Here is a 16,897-nt window from a genome sequence, read left to right as displayed (position 1 = left end):
GGAAGGTAGTTCCAGATGGTAAATGAATGGAAGTAACACATGCCATGAACAGCCAAGGCCTTCAGCAGCCCCACAGCATTTATTACACACTCTTAGAAATGCCTGCAGGTGATCCCAGTGCCTGAGCACTGCCCATGTGTGCTTTAGGAGCAAGAAAACAAGTCCTAAACTGGTACCTTCAGAGCTAGGGTATTCTTGTCCTCTGATGTCGGTCCAGCTGTAGTGGTCTGTCCCAGTCATTCCTTCCCATCCATTCCTGTGTGATGGCTCAGAGCATGGTGACCAGTTTAAATTCTCCTACTTCTGTGGTGGGGATGACACTGATAAAGGTTTTATAAAGAACTGCTCCTTTGGGTAGCCGACAGATCACTTCTCTGCTCTCACTGCTGCGGGGCAGAGGGATGTAGACCTCTTTGGTGTATCTCACAATGCCATCCTCTAGGGCGTAAAGTGTCTTGTTACGGCCCATCCCCACCTGGAAGAGGATGAGGAGTGTTAGGAAGGAAAGGCTGGAGGTTCACCACTGAAGCAGATCTGATCATTGTTCTGTCTCATTTGATATCCTGGTGTTAACAGCATCTGTTGCTTTGTATTTTGAAACAAAACCACACTAGTCGCTTCCAGCAATCAGTATACAATGGTGCTCAGTATGAGGGAAGAGATCCTGACTCCACCCTGAAGCACAAGCATCCAGTTAGGTTGCAAAAGGGGATACCCACAACTTTCAGACCCTTTCCCAAGTCACACAGGCATGAGTGTGACCCAGAGAAGGTTCTCTGACAGAGAATACCAGGTCATGGAACCCCATTTCAGAATTATATAGAATATAGGGAAGAGCATTAAGAATGATCTTGAGAAGAAGCATCAAGTATAGGACTGATGTTCTCTGAGAACCAAGGAAGAGCTAGAAAACAACTTACATGAGCACCTGGATGCCAGCGTATCAACCGCTGTGTAGCCAAAATGTTGCCTGCATGCACAAAGGCACCTGCAACAGAGTGACAGAGTCAGGCTGCAGAGAAGACAGAGCTCCCCAGAACACAAGTGGTTTTAGGACCTACAAACCCCAGCTTTTGGTGGGAGTTTTCTAAGGAAAAATGAACTTGAAATGCTAAAAGCATCTAACCAAAAATGCTGTTAGCAGGAAATAAAGGGCAATTGGTGCACAATGGCAAAAAGCAATGTTAACTCTTTGAAAAGATTCCTTGGGGCTGCAAAGCATTTTCTGGTTGCTGAAGGTATTTGTTCTACTACCTTTTACATCAATATGTTTTCAACAGCAAAGGTAATAATTATAAGCACTCAGCTGCATGAATCTGTACTTTGGCTTCTGCTAAGCCTCATAATTCTCCCCTTTGTAAACATCTCAAATACCCAGCTTTCCAATGCAGCCTGGGGGCAAAAGTGTCCCTCTGCCTGCCCTCCTTCCAGGAGCTCCAGAGAGGCAGAGCTGGAATATAAGTACATTTTCTGTAGGCAATTTTGGCTCCCTCACCCTGCCCTCCCACCAGCCACCCTTGATCATGAGGTTTTGCTGAACCTCCCCTTCCCTTTCTCTTGGAAGAGTGCCCTGGCCACCTCCTACTGCAATCAGTACTGGGGTGGGGGGGAAGCCGTGAGGAACCAACCCAGCAGATACTCAGACCTACCTTCTGTTTTCTTGAACCCGTAGCGCTTCCCAGGGCTGCGGCCACCCAGATTTTTTGAGCTGCCCCCAGTTTTCTTAGAAGCACACCGGATGGCAACCAGGCTTGGCTGGGGAGTTGTTAGAACTGGGTTTGAAGCAAGAACAACAACATCAGCTGGAAAAAGCTATTACACACACTTTCTTTCTTTCAGTTTTAAAGGAGATCAGTTAAGAAAGGGTTTAAAACTAAAGGTAAAAGAAAGTCTGGAGGGAAAAATAATGTATTGCCAAGAGAAAGCATAATTTGACCACCACGGCCTAAGTCTAAATGCTTAGGCATTTAAGAGGCTACAAAGAGGCTACATTTCAAGTGCTGCTGCTGCCACCCAGGGAGGAATGATCTCAGCAATGATGTACAAAGACGTGCACAAATTCAGGTACATAAGTTTCTGGCAGCTGTGGACTGGCCTGATATTGCTTAGAGAAGAGATAAGTTGTGATCTCTGTTTCAGTTTCCCCTTTGACCCAATGGTATTTATTTACATAGTAATATTATACAATCTTACAAGTGAGAAGACTCCAGGATGATGCACAAGCAGATATTCACAACAGATACTGCCAGAAGCAATCTGAGGAGGATCAAGAGGACTATAGATCCCTGGGAGTGGTGTGAAGGGGCTGGAGCACAGGGGATTTTTCATCCATCCTCCCAGTTGAAGCCTGCAGGGCTATGATCCTACTAGAACCACAGAGACATGGTGGGATGGCTCCTATGGCTGGAGTTTTGGAATGGAAGGACACAGGCTCTTCAGAAGGATTTATCTTCAGGAAGGACAGGTTGGGGAAGCAAGATGGTGTCACCTTCTATGTCAGTGACCAGCTGGAGGCTATGGAGTTCTGCTTGGGGATGGATGAGGAGCCAACCAAGAGAAGACTAAGTGGATGAGGCCCTCTGGATACAGATGGGAGCAGCCTCCCATTCACAAGCGCTGATCCTTGTAAGGACTTCAACCACTCTGATATCTTTTGGAGGCAACCCAGCAGGGCAGAAGCAATCCAGGAGGGTCCTGGAATGCGCTGATGATAACATCCTTTTCCAAGTGATAAAGTGATAGTGGAGCCAACGGGGAGAGGTGCTGGACTGGACTTTCTCCTCGCCAACAGGGAGGGGTTGGTGGGGAATGTGAAGCTCAAGGGCAGCCTTGGCTGCAGTGACTATGAAATGGTGAAGATCCTTAGGACAGTGAGGAAGGCGTGCAGCAAGCTCACTGCCCTGGACTTGTATCTGGGCAACACGAAAAGCTTCTATAGGTACACTGGGGATAAAAGGAAGACAAGGGAAAATGTGAGGCCCCCCCAGAAGGAAATGGGAGACCTGAGACATGAAGAAGGCCCAGGTCTTTACCAGCAAGAGCTCCAACCACACCACCCAAGTCACAGAAGGCAAAGGCAGGGACTGGAAGAATGGAGAACCAACCCCTGTGGCAGATTAAGTTCAAGACCATCTAAGGAACCTGAAGGTGCACAAGTCCAAGGGACCTGATAGGTGCATCCACAGGTCCTGACTGGTGGGTGAAGTGGCCAAGCCATTATCCATTATAGCTGAGAAGCTGTGGCAGCCTGATGTAGTTCCTGATGAGTGGAAAAGGGGAAACATAACCTCTGTTTTTAAAAAGGGAAAAAAAAGGAAGAGCCAGGGCACTACAGAGGGGCCAGGATCACCTTAGTGCCCAGCAAGACCATGGAGCAGATCCTCTTAAAACTCTGCTAAGGCATATGAACAATAAGGGCATTTAACATGAATTCACTACAGGCAAATTGTGCCTGACAAATTCAGTGGCCTTCTATGATGGGTCAATAGTGCTGGTGGATCAGGGAACAGCGACTGCCATCATCTACCTGGACTTGTGCAAGGCATCTGACGCTGTCCCACATGACATCCTTGTCTCTAAATTAGAGAGACATGGATCTGATGGATGGATTACTTGATGGATCCCCAAATAGGCAAATCTGACAGGTGGCCAAGTGTGTCCTTGGTCACATAATTCTGATGACCCATTAGAGAATCATTAGGGTATTCTGGCCTTTAACACTTATAGATTAAAAACCTTTTTTTTAAAGCTTCCTGACTATGGCACTCCACAAAGAGACAGCAGAATCCCTCATTGTTTGATTTCTACCTAATACACATGAATACTGTTTCTCTAAAGATGGTTTTTCCACCTTGAAGGCACTCATGGGGCAGCAGAGAGACATTTTTCATCCATGGAAGTTTCTGCATGCATAAAGCATAAAGCCCTCAGCACTGCAGACCCTGCTTTCAGCACCTGGTGGGGTTTAAACCCCTTCCAGCATGGATAACCCCGTGATTCGGGGCCTGAAACCCGCCCATTTCACCACAGCACCGCCGAGGCCTGAGGTAAAAAGCGAAGAGTTCGACCCCGAGACACCGACAGCACCGATGGGTACACCCCATCCCTTCCCGAGCAAAACCTCCCACCCACAGCCGGCCTTCCCCACCCTGCGAAGGGGGTGATGATGGAGGTGAAGGTAACCGCTCACTCACATAACCTCCGCAGCGCCGCCATTTTGTCTACCGCCATCTTCTTCCCCTTCCGGTGGGAGGGCGGGGAGCGCGCGAGGACCAATCGCCGCCAGCCGTGCGCGTCTTCCGACCAATCGCTGCTGGCGCCGAGCTTCCCCTCTGGATGCTCCAGGGAGAAGGCGGTATGGCGGAAAGCAAGGCGAGCCCTGCGGAAAGCGATGAGGAGCGATTGCCTACTTTAGCCTCTCTGCTGCAGGCTTCGCCATCACCGCCTTGCGATTTGGGTCGCCGGCTGTGCTCCTCTCCCACCCCTAGAGCTGGAAGTGCGGAAGAGATGGTTGTGGTAGTGAGCAGTGGGAGCGATGAGGACGAGGAGGTGGTTCCTCTGTCTGAGAGGATCAAAAGGAGGATGGAAGCGAGGAATGCGGGTTTTGAGGTGTCTTGTGGTAGCCAAAGGAGCACGCAAGGTGGTGAGAGACCCTCCTTGTGCCCGCTGCCAGCCTCTCAGTCTGACTCCACAGCCCAGCCTAATATGCCCCTGGTAAGTGGAGCAAGCCCAGAGGTATCACCACTTCCCAAGAAGGGAAACCATAGTCAGAAGGAAAGGGATGCAATGTGCCAGAGGAGGAAGGAGCGAGAAGCCCTGAGGAGGCAAAAAGAGGAGAAAAAAGAAAGGAAAAGGGCTCTTGCCAAGATGCTGAAAGCTCAGCGGCCTGGGGAGTGCCAGAAATACATAACAGTGGTGCTAGATTCAGGTACTTGTCCTTACAGCCTGTGTCTGCCTTGTATTGCCTGTTGTCTTTGTGTGGAGGCCTGACCAGTGCACCGATCTCAGTTCTCTTGCAGTTAGAAGGTGGTGAACAGGTCCTTAGTGCTTTGCAGGCTGCAAACTATTCCTGTGTGATTGAGAATCAGGCTGTTCCCTGCAGCGTCACCTGGAGGAGAAAGACGGTGCCATCTCAGGTGTGCAAGCCAAATCTCCATGTTCTTGCCCTTTTCCTCCTCTGTTATTTGCACTTCTTAGTAATTGTATTTAGTAAACACCCTCTAATCCTCTCCTGCTTCAGAGGTCTGAGTGGGAGCACTGGTTGGTGTGAATGATAAACAGACTGTTGGTCTGGCTCTTTGTTTTCCTGTCTGAGCAGATGGGAGAAGGAGATGAATGGACAGAAGAACCAAATGTCCTGGTTCTGCTTCGCTTGGAGGAGTTTTTGTCCATGGCTCACAACTACAAACAAGTGAGAATGCTTATGACTTTTGTGCTCTTGAGCATGCTGTGCTCTGGGGGTGATGTTAATCATCCTCTTCACTGCAGGAAGGTTTTGATGTGGGACAGAACCATGGTTTCATGAGTTAATGGACCAAAGCCAATAGGGTTGTATAATGCAAAGTTGTGACAAACATTGTCATTCTGACAAACACTGTCAGCTCAAATGGGGTTATTTTCTATTTCTTTCTGCCATAGCTTTATGCCAGATCAAATATTGCCTGCCTGCAGCATGAACAGACTTTTTCATCTGCAGAATCGGAGCCATAGGCTGCTGCACTTGTGTGTGTGCTTCAGAATGGTTTAACTCCTGTTGTCTGTTCACCTTTGCAGGAGGCCAAGGGCTGTATGGAAGGACAGCAGGAGACCCTGCAGACCTATGTAGCTCGTGTGATGGAGAAAATGCCTGGGAAAATTCTGGCACTGGCAGTTGCTGGAGTAGAAAATTATTTCAGGTTAAACTTTTCTCCCCTCCAAATGTTTCTGTGTTATCTTTGGCCTTGAAAAATGCCATAGGTATTGATATTAATTCCTTCTAGCAAAGCCTGAAGCATAAGAGGTATTCCCACTCAGAGCTGCTCCACTGTTTTGTCACACAGAAACAGAAGTAAAGGCCTGTCATCACAAAATACCTGGGGAAGAGCATGAGATCCCAGCCTCACTTCACTCTTCTTTGGTTTCTCAGACTTCAGTCAAAAAAGAGACAGCGACAAGCAGCAGCAAATAGAAGCCAAGATGAGGGACAAGGAAGACGGAAGAAAAGGGCAGTTGAGCAGTCCGGCCTGGAGATAACCAGAATGGATGTGGAAGAGGTGAGTACCTTTAAAGCAGGCATGCAGCCATTGTCTGTGGTTCATTCAAAATGCTGTTTGAACATTTGACCTACACCACCTTGGGAGGGAGGCATTCAGCCTTCTTTAGTGCACGTGTCTGTGGACAGAGCTCTTTGGGTTCAGTTCCCCACTCTCATGGACTGCTCTCCCATGGATTTTCTTGTTCACCTTGATTCTGATATCAGTCTTGGTCAGCATCTCTCACCCTTGGTGGGCTCCTGGCAAAGCTGGGCTGGGTGGCTTGTGTGTAATGAGAGCTGTCACTGTGGAGCTGCACAGCTGAAATAGTGCCAAGCTGATACTCGCTGGCAGGAGACAGGCTGCCCCTAAATACTTCAGTGCCTTAAATTACCCATTCTCAAAATGGGAAGAGAGGGAATGTTGTTGTCATATAGCAAGACATTGTGACCCTTTTTCAAGAGTGGGGTTTGATGCGACAAGATGAATTGTTCCATTCATTTCTAACAACGTTTACAGGCCTTGGTGGACCTGCAGCTGGGCAAACAAGTCCAGGTCAGCTTTTTTGAGAGCTGGGAGGAGCTTGGAGAATATGCCACTATGTTCACAAAATCTGTGGCTGAAGCACCCTTCAAGTGAGTAAGCAGATGAGGTTTGGTCACCCCTTTGGATTGGCTGCACTTGCACACTTACCGGGAGGGAATAGCAAGTATGCAGCTGTACTTCACTGCAACACAGTGTAATGGTCTTTAAAGGAGCAGGGGACGGAGCAGCTGTAGTGCAGTTCCCACAGGATAGGGTTAGTTTGTGGAAACTGGGGAGGGGTGAGGACAGACCTTGGTTTCATGTTGGGATCTTAACAGTTAGCTCTTGTTCTTGGTCTGATTTTAGGGGCAGGAAGGGAATGCAAGTAGGGTTGGGCTCTTAGAGCACCAGCTTTTCTTCTTCAGTGTGTAACCAAGAGGGGTGTTACTGAGAGAGAACTCTTTAGCTGTATCCACTGATGACAGCAGCATGTTGTGCACCAATAGCTAAGAAAGCCATCTTGTGCAGTCTCACACAATCCTAGCATTCCTATCACAGCAGCTGTTGTGTTTGACATCTCAGCCATGAGAAGAGGGGAGATGTCATTAAAAATGACACTTAAAAGTGTTGTAGTATGGTTGACAGTTGGAAAGTGAATTCTTGTTTACAACTTTGCATGTGTGTTGCCTTGTGTCAGGATTGCTCCCAAGCACAGGTTGTTTCTTTTTGAGTAGGTAATCTGGGTCTCAAACAAGGAAATGTAAAGAAAGTGCTGTCAGATTGTTAGCATTTACTTTGATGCCAGTGGGGTCTCTAACAGCAGAGGGTAAGAAACATCTCTCTGTCTCTGGTTATGTGACAACTGGTACAGGGATGGGATTTTCTTCATGTCTCATAGTCTCATTTGCTCCTCCATTCTTTGTTCTCCCCAGGCGAGAGCGGGAGAACACGGGGTTCTCCTTCTACTTGGAGAAGGCATGGTGTGGAGGGGTGAAGGTGGATCGTTCCGGAAAGGGTCTCTTAGAAGTTTGGAAGAGACAGTTACAACAGTTTAACCGGGTCAGCCTGGAGATGGCTGAGGCTATTGTGTCTGCCTACCCTTCTCCTCAGCTGCTGAACCAGGTGAGGATGCTTAAAGAATAGTGAGCACTGCGTAGAGACGGACAGCTAATGTAAAGAGTGGAAGACACCATTTAATTGCTATCAAATGTGACACAACAATTCTGTATTGAGCTGTTTAGTGAGGTGGAGTGGAGAGACCAGGTGAAAAGCAAGAGTATATTGTGAACAAGGGTAGAGCAGCCGTGGGTGCAAAGCTTTGATGATTCTTTTGAGCAACGGATGCAAGTGGTTTATACTGTTGCTCCTTTGTGTTGCTTGTAGGCCTATACGCGGTGCTCCTCGGAGCACGAGCGGGAGAGCATGCTGGCTAACATCCCTGTGCGCCGCGGTGATGGTGTGACAGCCACCTGCCGGAGGATTGGACCGGAGCTCTCCAGACGAGTCTATCTCCAGATGACTTCCCATGATCCTGATCTCTATTTGGATGTCAGTGGGTAGCTCCAGGGAATGAGGATTTTACTGTTTGCTGCTTTAAGTATTTACTGTTTAAGTATTCAGCTTCCTTCTGGGGAGAAGTACTTAGATAACAGAATCATTGATCCCAGTTAAAAGACTTTAAAAATGCACTTGGACTTCACTGTAACAGAAGAAGGTTGGATTAAATTGCTGAATGGCTGGAGTTTACACAAGAAATGAGGAAAACATCTTCCCTAAGAGCATGAGATGGACGTTCCTTTCATTTGTCTTCCTAGTAAATAAATAATTTGACTAATAATTTTTCTTTTTAATATGCAGTCTTGAATCTAGACAGGTCTGTCATGTGTTGAAAGGAATACTTTCCACTGTGCTCCTAAACTGCAAGGAGTTTGCATTCCTTCTCCAGAGTGAAAAATCCTAATGCTAAAGCAACATGGTGCAGCCCCCCCAGCACCTGCTCTAATGAGGTGGAAGAGCTTTACCTCTCAAAGCAGACTCAGTTTTCCACTGTGGCAGATGGGAATGAGTAAGACTAATTTTCAGATATAAATTTAGACTGCCCTGATTCAGTCTCCAGACAGCTTAATCTATAGAGGGTCTTGAAATCTGATTATATGTGCTGGAATTATGAGTACTGAACAGTTGGCAGAAAAAGCTTTCTTTTAATTAGATTGGGGAGCATGCTTGCCCCTCTGTGAAGCCTAGCACTTGTGAGCACACAAGGACACTTGAAGTCTTTTGTGATAGCAGCACTTACTGAGATGAGTGTTGAGAGTGAATTTTAAACTGCATCTGATGTGTGGAAGTTACCCGTTAGAAATGTGTTGTCTTGGATTGAAAAATACCCACCTGCCACACTGGCTTCAGAGGTTCACTAGAAGCTTTTGCCTGGCCAGCAGCATGCTTCTGACTTGAACTGATACACCTGATCAGTCTGGCATTTGGGAACTTGCAGCCTAGGAAGCCAACTGTGTTCTGGGCTGCATCAAAAGAAATGGCCAGCAGGTCAGGGGAGGGGTCCTCTGCTCTGGTGAAACGCCCCCTGCAGTCCTGTGTCCAGCTCTGGGACCCTCAGCACAGGAGCCGTGTGGAGCTGTTGGGAGTGAGTCTAGAGGAGGCCATGGAGATGCTGCAAGGGCTGAAGCAGCTCTGCTCTGGAGCCAGACTGAGAGAGCTGAGCTAGTTCAGCTTGGAGGTTCTGGGTAGACCTTAGAGCAGCTCCAGTGCCTAAAGGGGCTACAAGAAACCTGGAGAGGGGCTTTGGACAAGGGCCTATAGGGACAGGACAAGGGGAATGGCTTTAAACCAGAAGAGGGTAGATTTAAATTAGATGTTAGGAAGAAATTCTTCACTATGAGGGTGCTGAGGCACTGGCACAGGGTGCCCAGAGAAGCTGTGGCTGCCCCATCCCTGGCAGTGTTCAAGGCCAGGTTGGACACAGGGGCTTGAAGCAACCTGCTCTAGTGGAAGGTGTCCCTGCCTGTGGCAGGGGGTTGAAACTGGATGAGCTTTAAGGTCCCTTCCAACCCAAACCTATCTGGGATTCTATGAACTTAAGTAGCAGGCTCCTGCCAGCTGCTGCAGGAGGAAATGTTGCTTTGAGTATTGTTGGGTTTTTTTGCACATAAAAGAAGATGAGAGGGGAGTGATTCTGTGAGTAATATAGAATGTCTCAGTGGAGTTTGTAGAGTTTCAGAGAATATCTGTGCTTAACAACATTATGTGTACATCTCAGTGTGCACACAGCCCTTAAGGATATGATAAACATCTGTTTGCTTTTCTCTGTAAGGAAACTATGAATAATTCATTCGCCTTTGCTCAGGCGAGTTTTCTTTAGGTGCAAACCAAACCTCCCAGCAAGCCCTGAGGCAAAGCCCTTTTCTGCCTGCCTGCCTCAGCACCCACAGCTACTGCCAGCACCCTCCTGCTGGGTCTCAAGACACAAAACCAGCCTCCAGGCTGGCCCCAAGCATTCCCTATGCTGCAGCCGCTCTGTTGGCACCAGCTGCTTCAATGTAATTTGAAATCATTACTGTATGTACTTGGAAATAATGTGTGGCTGTTTCTAAAAGAGCTAATTGAAATTAAAACCACATTAGCAACATAAACATCCAGTTGAGACAAATTGCTGCGAAAACTGTTGTATTGAAAATTTTCAGCTCCTTTCACTAGTACATCAGCTTCTTCACTCCAACATGTGGCTGCACAGCCATCCTACACACTTGTAATTGGTCCTGGAGTAGGCCTTCATTATTATTCCCATACAGCCATATCAATTTTAGCACAAATAGAAATGAGAGCAATGAATGGGTATGTATTAAAAACCTTCCACCTCCAAGACACAGCTATAGCTACCTAGATAATGTAAAGGCTCTTTTTTTTTTCCACTCCTATAGATTGGCAGCTTGCTGTATCTCGCTCTCTGGGTAAACATCCCCTGGAGGTAAGAAGTATTAATGACTTTAGGTTAATGTGGGCAAGTAATGGGAGTTACAGGCCAACTGGGAAACATGCACAGCAAAGATGATGTGAACAATAACTCTGCTTTGTGTGGAGTGGACCAGCAAACCAATGCTGACTGATTAAAAGCAGTTTCATCAGAACACAATTCCATAGGAATTCTGGCTGCGTAGATGGTGGAAGGAGATGCTGACGAAGCAAGTGCCCGTCCAGGACAATCAGTGCTGCGAGTTCTGTTGTAGCATGTTTTGCAGGGTTTTGTGGTTTTGCAGAGCGGCCACCACGTCCTCGTAGAGGGTGTTCACGCTGACACACAGAGGTTGACGCTGCAGCTCTGTCAGCTTGCAGGTGGCCAAAACACAGAGGACACACAGCAGCACAAAGAGCAGGATTCTGAGCACTGACCGTGACCAAGAGTGCTTGTGCCGGGGCGGCTGCGGGGTACGAGAGCTGGAGGCGGGCTCTGTAACCAGAACATTTACAAGACAGAATGTGAGGGATTAGTCAAGAGTCTTTTTAAGTGTCATTCAGAAATGAGCTGTTCGGGTAAGATACTTCAGCCTGTGCTGCGGCTGTCTTTTGTCATGAATATTCATCACTTAAGTAAATATGCAGGATTTGTGTTTAGGATGTACATTTAGGATGAAAAGTTTCAGCTTTAGTTTTATGGGCAGCAGTGGAGAGGGTGTAAAGCACCTCTGTGTTGTACAAGGTTTTGCACATATGGTTCAGTACACTTAAAAGAAGTAAGGCAAGTTCTCCCTAGAACAGATGAAGAACTCTAGCTCAGCAGTTCATTGGGAACACAAATGAAGGGGAAAAGGACACAGCAGTGACGCATGTCCTGCAGGTTCCCCCTCATAAAGAGGCAGCATCAAAGTGTAACACGGGTGAAATCCGGTGCAATCCCACCCCAAACAGGTACTACTTACTTCTGGTCTGCACGGTTTCCTTTTTAGTTTTCTTTTCCACCTCCTGTTTTGCAGCCTTCTGAGCATCATACTCCCGTCTCCTGCGCTCCTTTTCCTCCGCCTTCTCTCGCTTCCTCAGCTCCCTCTCTTGAGCCTCCTTTGCTCGCTGTTCTGCTTCACGCTTCTTCTCCATCTCTGGGGATTAATATGAAGTTTTTTCCTTTTTATATAAAGGGTTGTCATTGCCTTCTTCCTTATTACCTGCTTATCTGTTCCCAATTGGAATGAGGAAACCAATCAAGTAACTATCCTGTTTTAATCTTTTTTTGTTGGATATTACATACCTTGCATTTGGCTCCCTCAGAATTAGGCTTCACTTAAAATAAATCCTGTGCTCTGCTTTCATATTTCTAGAGCTCTAACTATTGAGGCAAGAAATCATAGTTATCTCCATACTGTCTTTCTCCCTCCAGCCCTTCTACACTATTACTCCCTGAGCCTCAGGATTTTGACACTTACAAATATGTTAGATGGCAATTAGCATGTTCAGGTGTGTGAGACATCAGAAACAGTCCTCAATACACAAGGGCTCTTTGTGCTCACCTCGCTCTGCTTGGAGCTTCCGCTGCCGTTGTCGATCCTGCTCCGACTGGATGGCTTTCATGTGCTGCAGCACCTTCAAGGTCCAAGAAAACAACCTGAGAGCTCTGCAGAGGGCTTGTTGCACAGTCAGTTCGAAGCAGAGCAGCAGGAGCAGGGCTGGGGCTGACTCAACCCCACTTACCCCTGTGGATATGGCTCTGAAGAGAGGTTTCACCTTCCTGCCTGAACCTTTGTGGTTAAGGAACAGATCTCCCTGTTACAAATCAACCTGGTGGTAAGCCAATACAGGGGCTCACAGACCACTTCTACATAAATAAGCCTACAGTTTGCCAGAACTCCAGAAATGTTTTTACTCTGGACATGGATTATTTTGTCTGATTATGCCTCCACTTTCTTGGCAACCAGCATTTACTCCTCTCTTAACTCCATCAATGGAAGAGAACCCTACTCATCCCTGTGTTTGCTCTCTACAGGCACAGCAGCAGTGAAGTGAGTGCAGTGAACCTGCCCCTCACTGGCCGAAGATAATTCAAACTGCTGCAGCGGCTGCCCAGCTCACTAAGCAAAAAGAGGAAGGACGTCCACTGACAAAGCCAAGTAAGGGAAAACAGAACAAAAGCAAATTCCTTACCTTGACAGCAGCCTGCTTGCACTGCTTCTCATCCAGGCAGTCTCCTGCTACTTTAGCCAGGACAGGATCCAGAGGATTGTCCTTCAGATCCAACCACTTCAGGTTCTGCAGGCAGGAATGATAAAGAGGAGGCTGTAAGAGCACGGTAGTCTTGCAGTTATTTAAGAGATCCAAAGCAGAAGCAGAGGACTATTTAGTTTTCACATGAATGAAACAGGTACAGAAGATAAGCAGAGAGCTCAAGCAGAGACATTTCCAATAGGTATGAGAGTATTTCCACCGAGGTGCTGTGCAGAGCCAGCTGGATTTTGGAGCGGGTAATCAGCAGGATGGATGCTTTACCAGAGGAATCAACTTGAGAAGGATCACAAGACCCTGGGCTGCATCCCAAAGCTTTACGTAACTGCCCAGCAAGCAGTTTTACCTTGAGCTGTGCAAAGCTGACTGGCAGGGTGACCAAACGGTTGTTCAGGAGGTCTAGGTGCTGCAGGTTGACCAGGCGCCCAAAGTCCAAGGGCAGCTGCTGGAGCCGGTTCTTACTCAAATCCAGTTTCACCAGATGCATCAAACTGCAGAAGTCTGACTAAAACCCAAGCATGAACAGAACCCTCGTCAGCACCAGAACCAAACCCGAGCCCCCAAGCCTGATGGAGCTGCTCTGGATTCGTGTGGGGAGCCTCTGGCAGGCAGACACTGCAATCTTTATGCAGCGCAACCACCACCCGCATGGACCCGTCATCCACAGGAGTCATTCAGCCATCCCGGGGTGCGGGAAGTGCCGGTTCTAACCCTCCCAGCAAACCTTCACGGAAGCACTAGTTACCCTTTCTCGGTATTTCCCAGCAGACTCACCCCCACCAAGGCTCTCTAGCACCTTACCGGCAAGGAAATGAGGTTGTTACACGACAAATCCAACACAGTGGCTTTTGGAAGAGCAGCCTGAAAGAGAAGCAGAGCACTGGACCACCGCCGAGGTACACCCCTACCCTCCCGACACCGCTGCGGGGTCGCGCCATGTCCAGATGGATCTAAAGGCAGCATGAATCCCGCAATGGATGCGAGCAGCAGCAGCTGGGCCAGCAGGACACCATCCCGGCATCCCTGCCGCTTCCAGCACGGCTCCGGCGCACCGTCAGCACATCTGGCTGCCCCGCGCACATCTGCCTGCCCCGCGCAGCCCCTTCCCAGGCCCGGACGCTCACCAGCTCCCGGACCGGCACCTCGTTCAGGTCACAGAGGCTCAGGTCCAGCTCGTTGCCATCCAGTTTATCCTTGAGGCTCTGCCCCTTCCCTCCGCCCCGCGACATGGCGGCCGGGCTGCTCCGAGAGCCGTGAGCACCGGGCTGCCGCGCGGCTCGGCTCCGATCGGCCCCGCCACCCACTTCCGCGGCCACGTCCGCGTCCACGTCCGCGCTGGGCCGGGCGCGCCCCCTGCCGGCCCGGAGAGGGGCACCGGAGGCGGCTCGGGGTACCCCAGCGCCCCGGACCCGCGGCATCCCGGATGGCCAGGGTCCTGCTGCGCCTCTGGGGCCTTCGGCGTGTGCGGGAGGGGACACAGCCCGGGTCCGCAGGCAGTGATGCTCCGGCCCCACACTGCCCCAGGAGTGGGTGATGGTTTGAACACAGCAACCGTGTTTGCTCATGACCTGGAGGCTGAGCAAAGGCACCCCAAAACGGCAAACAAGGATTTGTCTCACAGAAAGTGAAACAAAACCGGCCTGAGGTTAATGTGCTTTCATCCAGGAGACCATGGAATGGATTGGGTTGGAAAGGACCTTAAAGCTCATCCAGTTCCAACCCCTGCCATGGGCAGGGACACCTTCCACTGGAGCAGCTTGCTCCAAGCCCCTGTGTCCAACCTGGCCTTGAACACTGCCAGGGATGGGGCAGCCACAGCTTCTCTGGGCACCCTGTGCCAGCGCCTCAGCACCCTCACAGGGAAGAGCTTCTGCCTATGAGCTCAGCTCAGTCTCCCCTCTGGCAGTTTAAAGCCATCACCACCTACAGGCCCTTATAAAAAGACCCTCTCCAGATTGTTTGTCAGCTCCTTTAGGCCCTAAAGCTCGGAACCTGGGCAAGACCCTCCGCATCTCTGGGAAAGGCCTTTGTCCGTGTGTTTCTGCTGGGACTGAAATCTGCACCTCTGGGCTGACCCGAGCCCAGGAGCCTTTGGCTCTCCACAGAAAACCGAGGGTGTAGATCAGTTACAAACCTCTGCTCATTTGTGATTAACTCGAAGGCAGACCTTAAAACCTCCATCGGAAAGGGACGATCCCGAATGGCGTGGGAGCGTCACTGGTTCAGCCTTTGACAATCTCCAACAAATGTACCCAAAAGCCAAGGTCACGTCAGGTCCTGCATAATTCTTGGTTTAATGCCTAACCGGGATTCACCCTGCAGGGTAATGATTGGAACATGGGAAGATCAATCTGGAAGTCAGCTTTGGTTTTGTTGGTTAAAAGTGATGTGGTTGGACCCCAGGCAGGTTTGGGTTTTCTCCCTGTAATTATACAACACTGAGCGCGCTGTGACGTGGCTGCAGCACAAAGATAACTGCTCTGTGCTGCAGCAGTGACAGGAAGGCTGCTGGCCATGAACATCAAACAGCCTTATGGCACCTGTGGAAAGGCATAAACTCATGGAGCGACTGATTTTAGTGGGACTGACCTGTACATGGAGGCAACTGTGTGGGGCTGGAAAGACTTGGAACCTCCAGGAGGCAGGTGAGCCACGGCACGGGGCATGTTTGCACCCTCTGCTAGAGGAATGCTGCAGGAACACCAGCAAGGAGAAGGAGCTAATCCTGATGGCACAATCCTTGTTGTGGCCCTGGGGGCAGGAGCTGGTCGTGCTGCAGACCATTCTCAGACCCTCCTCTGCAGAGCCCTGTCCTGCCTCACCCAGTGTCCCCTCTGCTGCTGTGGCCAATTTTTCCCATTTCAAAGACACAAATGTCCCTTCTCCTATCAAAACGAGCACCATCACCACTGCCACCAACCAGACTCCTTGTGAACAACACGCCTTCCTGCTGCTAAACTTTGAAGCCCAAGCATCTCACAGCAGAGAGCTGCAGTCAGTGCTTCACTATATGGCTGTGTTATGGGCATGTTTATGACTTAGGTGGCTGAGATTCGCTGTTGTGAGGCTGGTATTGATGCCTTTGCTCATCAGCTCTGTTGTGCTTGATGTGCTGCAGATACCCTGAACTCCAGCTTCCCCACAGCAAGGGATTGGAACTAGATGGTCTTTAAGCTCCTTTCCAACCCAAACCATTCTATGATGCCCAAAGAAGTGGTGAATGCTCCACCCCTGGCAGTGTTCAAGGCCAGGCTGGGCAGAGCCCTGGGTGACATGATTTAGTGTGAGGCATTCCTGCCCATGGCAGGGGATTGGAACTGGATGATCTTAAGGTCCTTTCCAACCCAAACCATTCTGTGACTCTATGACCTCGCCCTGCCCAGCTCCGGGGTAGCTCTGCTGCTCCTCTTCCTCCCGCAGCCCGCAGGGCGCAGGCAGGGAGCGCTGAAGGGCAGCGAGGTGGTGACTGTGGAGCTCCTGGAGCAGACGGGCTGGAATCAATCAGTGACTCAGAGGGCGCGGGCACCCAGCAGCGCAGGTGGAGGAGAGCAGAGACAAGTGATGATGATTGTCCCGCACCCAAGCCCATCTCAGCAAGGGCTGGGGTGAGGCAGGAAGGGCTTACAGGGTGGAAGAGCCGTAGCAGAGGGATGGAGGCGCAGGGGGAAGGTACCCGGCGGGGCTCTGTGCTGCCGTAGGGGGTCCCCGCTCCGCTTGCTCTGGCCCCCTCTCGACACGGGCACGGCGGCCGCGTTCCCCGGTCCCACAAAGCGCTTCCTCCCAGCCGGGGCCGAAGGGGGCCGCAGCCCGCCGGGGCGGGACCGGAGAGGGGCCGGGGCCGGGGCCGGGGCCGGAGCTGGGGCTGGGGCTGGGGCTGGGGCGGGCAGTGCCGCGCACCGCCTCCCCTACGCCTCCCGTAT

The 16,897-nt window shown here is 50.0% G+C and overlaps 3 protein-coding genes across 4 annotated transcripts; 1 reads left to right on the top strand and 2 right to left on the bottom strand.

Annotated features, from left to right (window-relative positions):
- Window positions 1–45: 45 nt before the first annotated feature.
- Window positions 46–4,254, bottom strand: MRPL27 (mitochondrial ribosomal protein L27). Of its 2 annotated transcripts, none has more exons than XM_061376847.1 (4): window positions 4,194–4,254; window positions 1,650–1,778; window positions 921–988; window positions 46–475 (listed from the first exon to the last, which is right to left on the bottom strand). In XM_061376847.1, exons 1-4 carry the CDS (start codon window positions 4,228–4,230, stop codon window positions 269–271), a joined length of 441 nt encoding a protein of 146 aa, XP_061232831.1. In that variant the 5' UTR covers window positions 4,231–4,254; the 3' UTR covers window positions 46–268. The 2 variants fall into 2 exon arrangements, with proteins under 2 accessions (XP_061232831.1, XP_061232830.1); XM_061376846.1 differs by having other exon boundaries at window positions 1,650–1,802; window positions 4,194–4,241.
- A 44-nt stretch (window positions 4,255–4,298) lies between these two features.
- EME1 (essential meiotic structure-specific endonuclease 1) lies at window positions 4,299–8,592 on the top strand. Its single transcript, XM_061376951.1, has 8 exons — window positions 4,299–4,927; window positions 5,008–5,135; window positions 5,318–5,410; window positions 5,773–5,894; window positions 6,125–6,251; window positions 6,750–6,865; window positions 7,688–7,877; window positions 8,139–8,592. Exons 1-8 carry the CDS (start codon window positions 4,336–4,338, stop codon window positions 8,313–8,315), a joined length of 1,545 nt encoding a protein of 514 aa, XP_061232935.1. The 5' UTR covers window positions 4,299–4,335; the 3' UTR covers window positions 8,316–8,592.
- Window positions 8,593–10,419: 1,827 nt separating this feature from the next.
- Window positions 10,420–14,263, bottom strand: LRRC59 (leucine rich repeat containing 59). The gene is made up of 7 exons (XM_061376911.1): window positions 14,102–14,263; window positions 13,779–13,838; window positions 13,324–13,482; window positions 12,900–13,004; window positions 12,269–12,341; window positions 11,687–11,860; window positions 10,420–11,217 (listed from the first exon to the last, which is right to left on the bottom strand). The coding sequence occupies exons 1-7, from the start codon at window positions 14,204–14,206 to the stop codon at window positions 10,973–10,975; spliced, it is 921 nt and encodes a 306-aa protein (XP_061232895.1). The 5' UTR covers window positions 14,207–14,263; the 3' UTR covers window positions 10,420–10,972.
- Between the last annotated feature and the right edge of the window lie 2,634 nt (window positions 14,264–16,897).

The sequence above is a fragment of the Neopsephotus bourkii genome, unplaced genomic scaffold (genome assembly GCF_033783945.1).
Source record: "Neopsephotus bourkii isolate Nb327-2 ecotype Australia unplaced genomic scaffold, CSIRO-AGI_Nbou_v1 NB_1749, whole genome shotgun sequence".
Taxonomy (NCBI): Eukaryota; Metazoa; Chordata; class Aves; order Psittaciformes; family Psittacidae; genus Neopsephotus; species Neopsephotus bourkii.
Note: the sequence above shows the minus strand (reverse complement) of the source record. Positions and strands in the feature narration are given on the sequence as shown.

Excerpts from the sequence above, each read along its gene's own strand:
- LRRC59 (XM_061376911.1), bottom strand. The coding sequence starts at position 14,206 with ATGTCGCGGGGCGGAGGGAAGGGGCAGAGCCTCAAGGATAAACTGGAT. Across the intron at positions 13,005-13,323 it reads TCAGCTTTGCACAGCTCAAG|AACCTGAAGTGGTTGGATCT; the intron begins GTAAAACTGCTT and ends TCCTGCCTGCAG. Across the intron at positions 11,218-11,686 it reads GGAAACCGTGCAGACCAGAA|AGCCCGCCTCCAGCTCTCGT; the intron begins GTAAGTAGTACC and ends TTCTGGTTACAG.
- EME1 (XM_061376951.1), top strand. The coding sequence starts at position 4,336 with ATGCTCCAGGGAGAAGGCGGTATGGCGGAAAGCAAGGCGAGCCCTGCG. Across the intron at positions 5,411-5,772 it reads TGGCTCACAACTACAAACAA|GAGGCCAAGGGCTGTATGGA; the intron begins GTGAGAATGCTT and ends TCACCTTTGCAG. Across the intron at positions 6,252-6,749 it reads CCAGAATGGATGTGGAAGAG|GCCTTGGTGGACCTGCAGCT; the intron begins GTGAGTACCTTT and ends CAACGTTTACAG.
- MRPL27 (XM_061376846.1), bottom strand. The coding sequence starts at position 4,230 with ATGGCGGTAGACAAAATGGCGGCGCTGCGGAGGTTAT. Across the intron at positions 1,803-4,193 it reads GGCGGCGCTGCGGAGGTTAT|CTGATGTTGTTGTTCTTGCT; the intron begins GTGAGTGAGCGG and ends AGCTTTTTCCAG. Across the intron at positions 476-920 it reads GCTGGCATCCAGGTGCTCAT|GTGGGGATGGGCCGTAACAA; the intron begins GTAAGTTGTTTT and ends ATCCTCTTCCAG.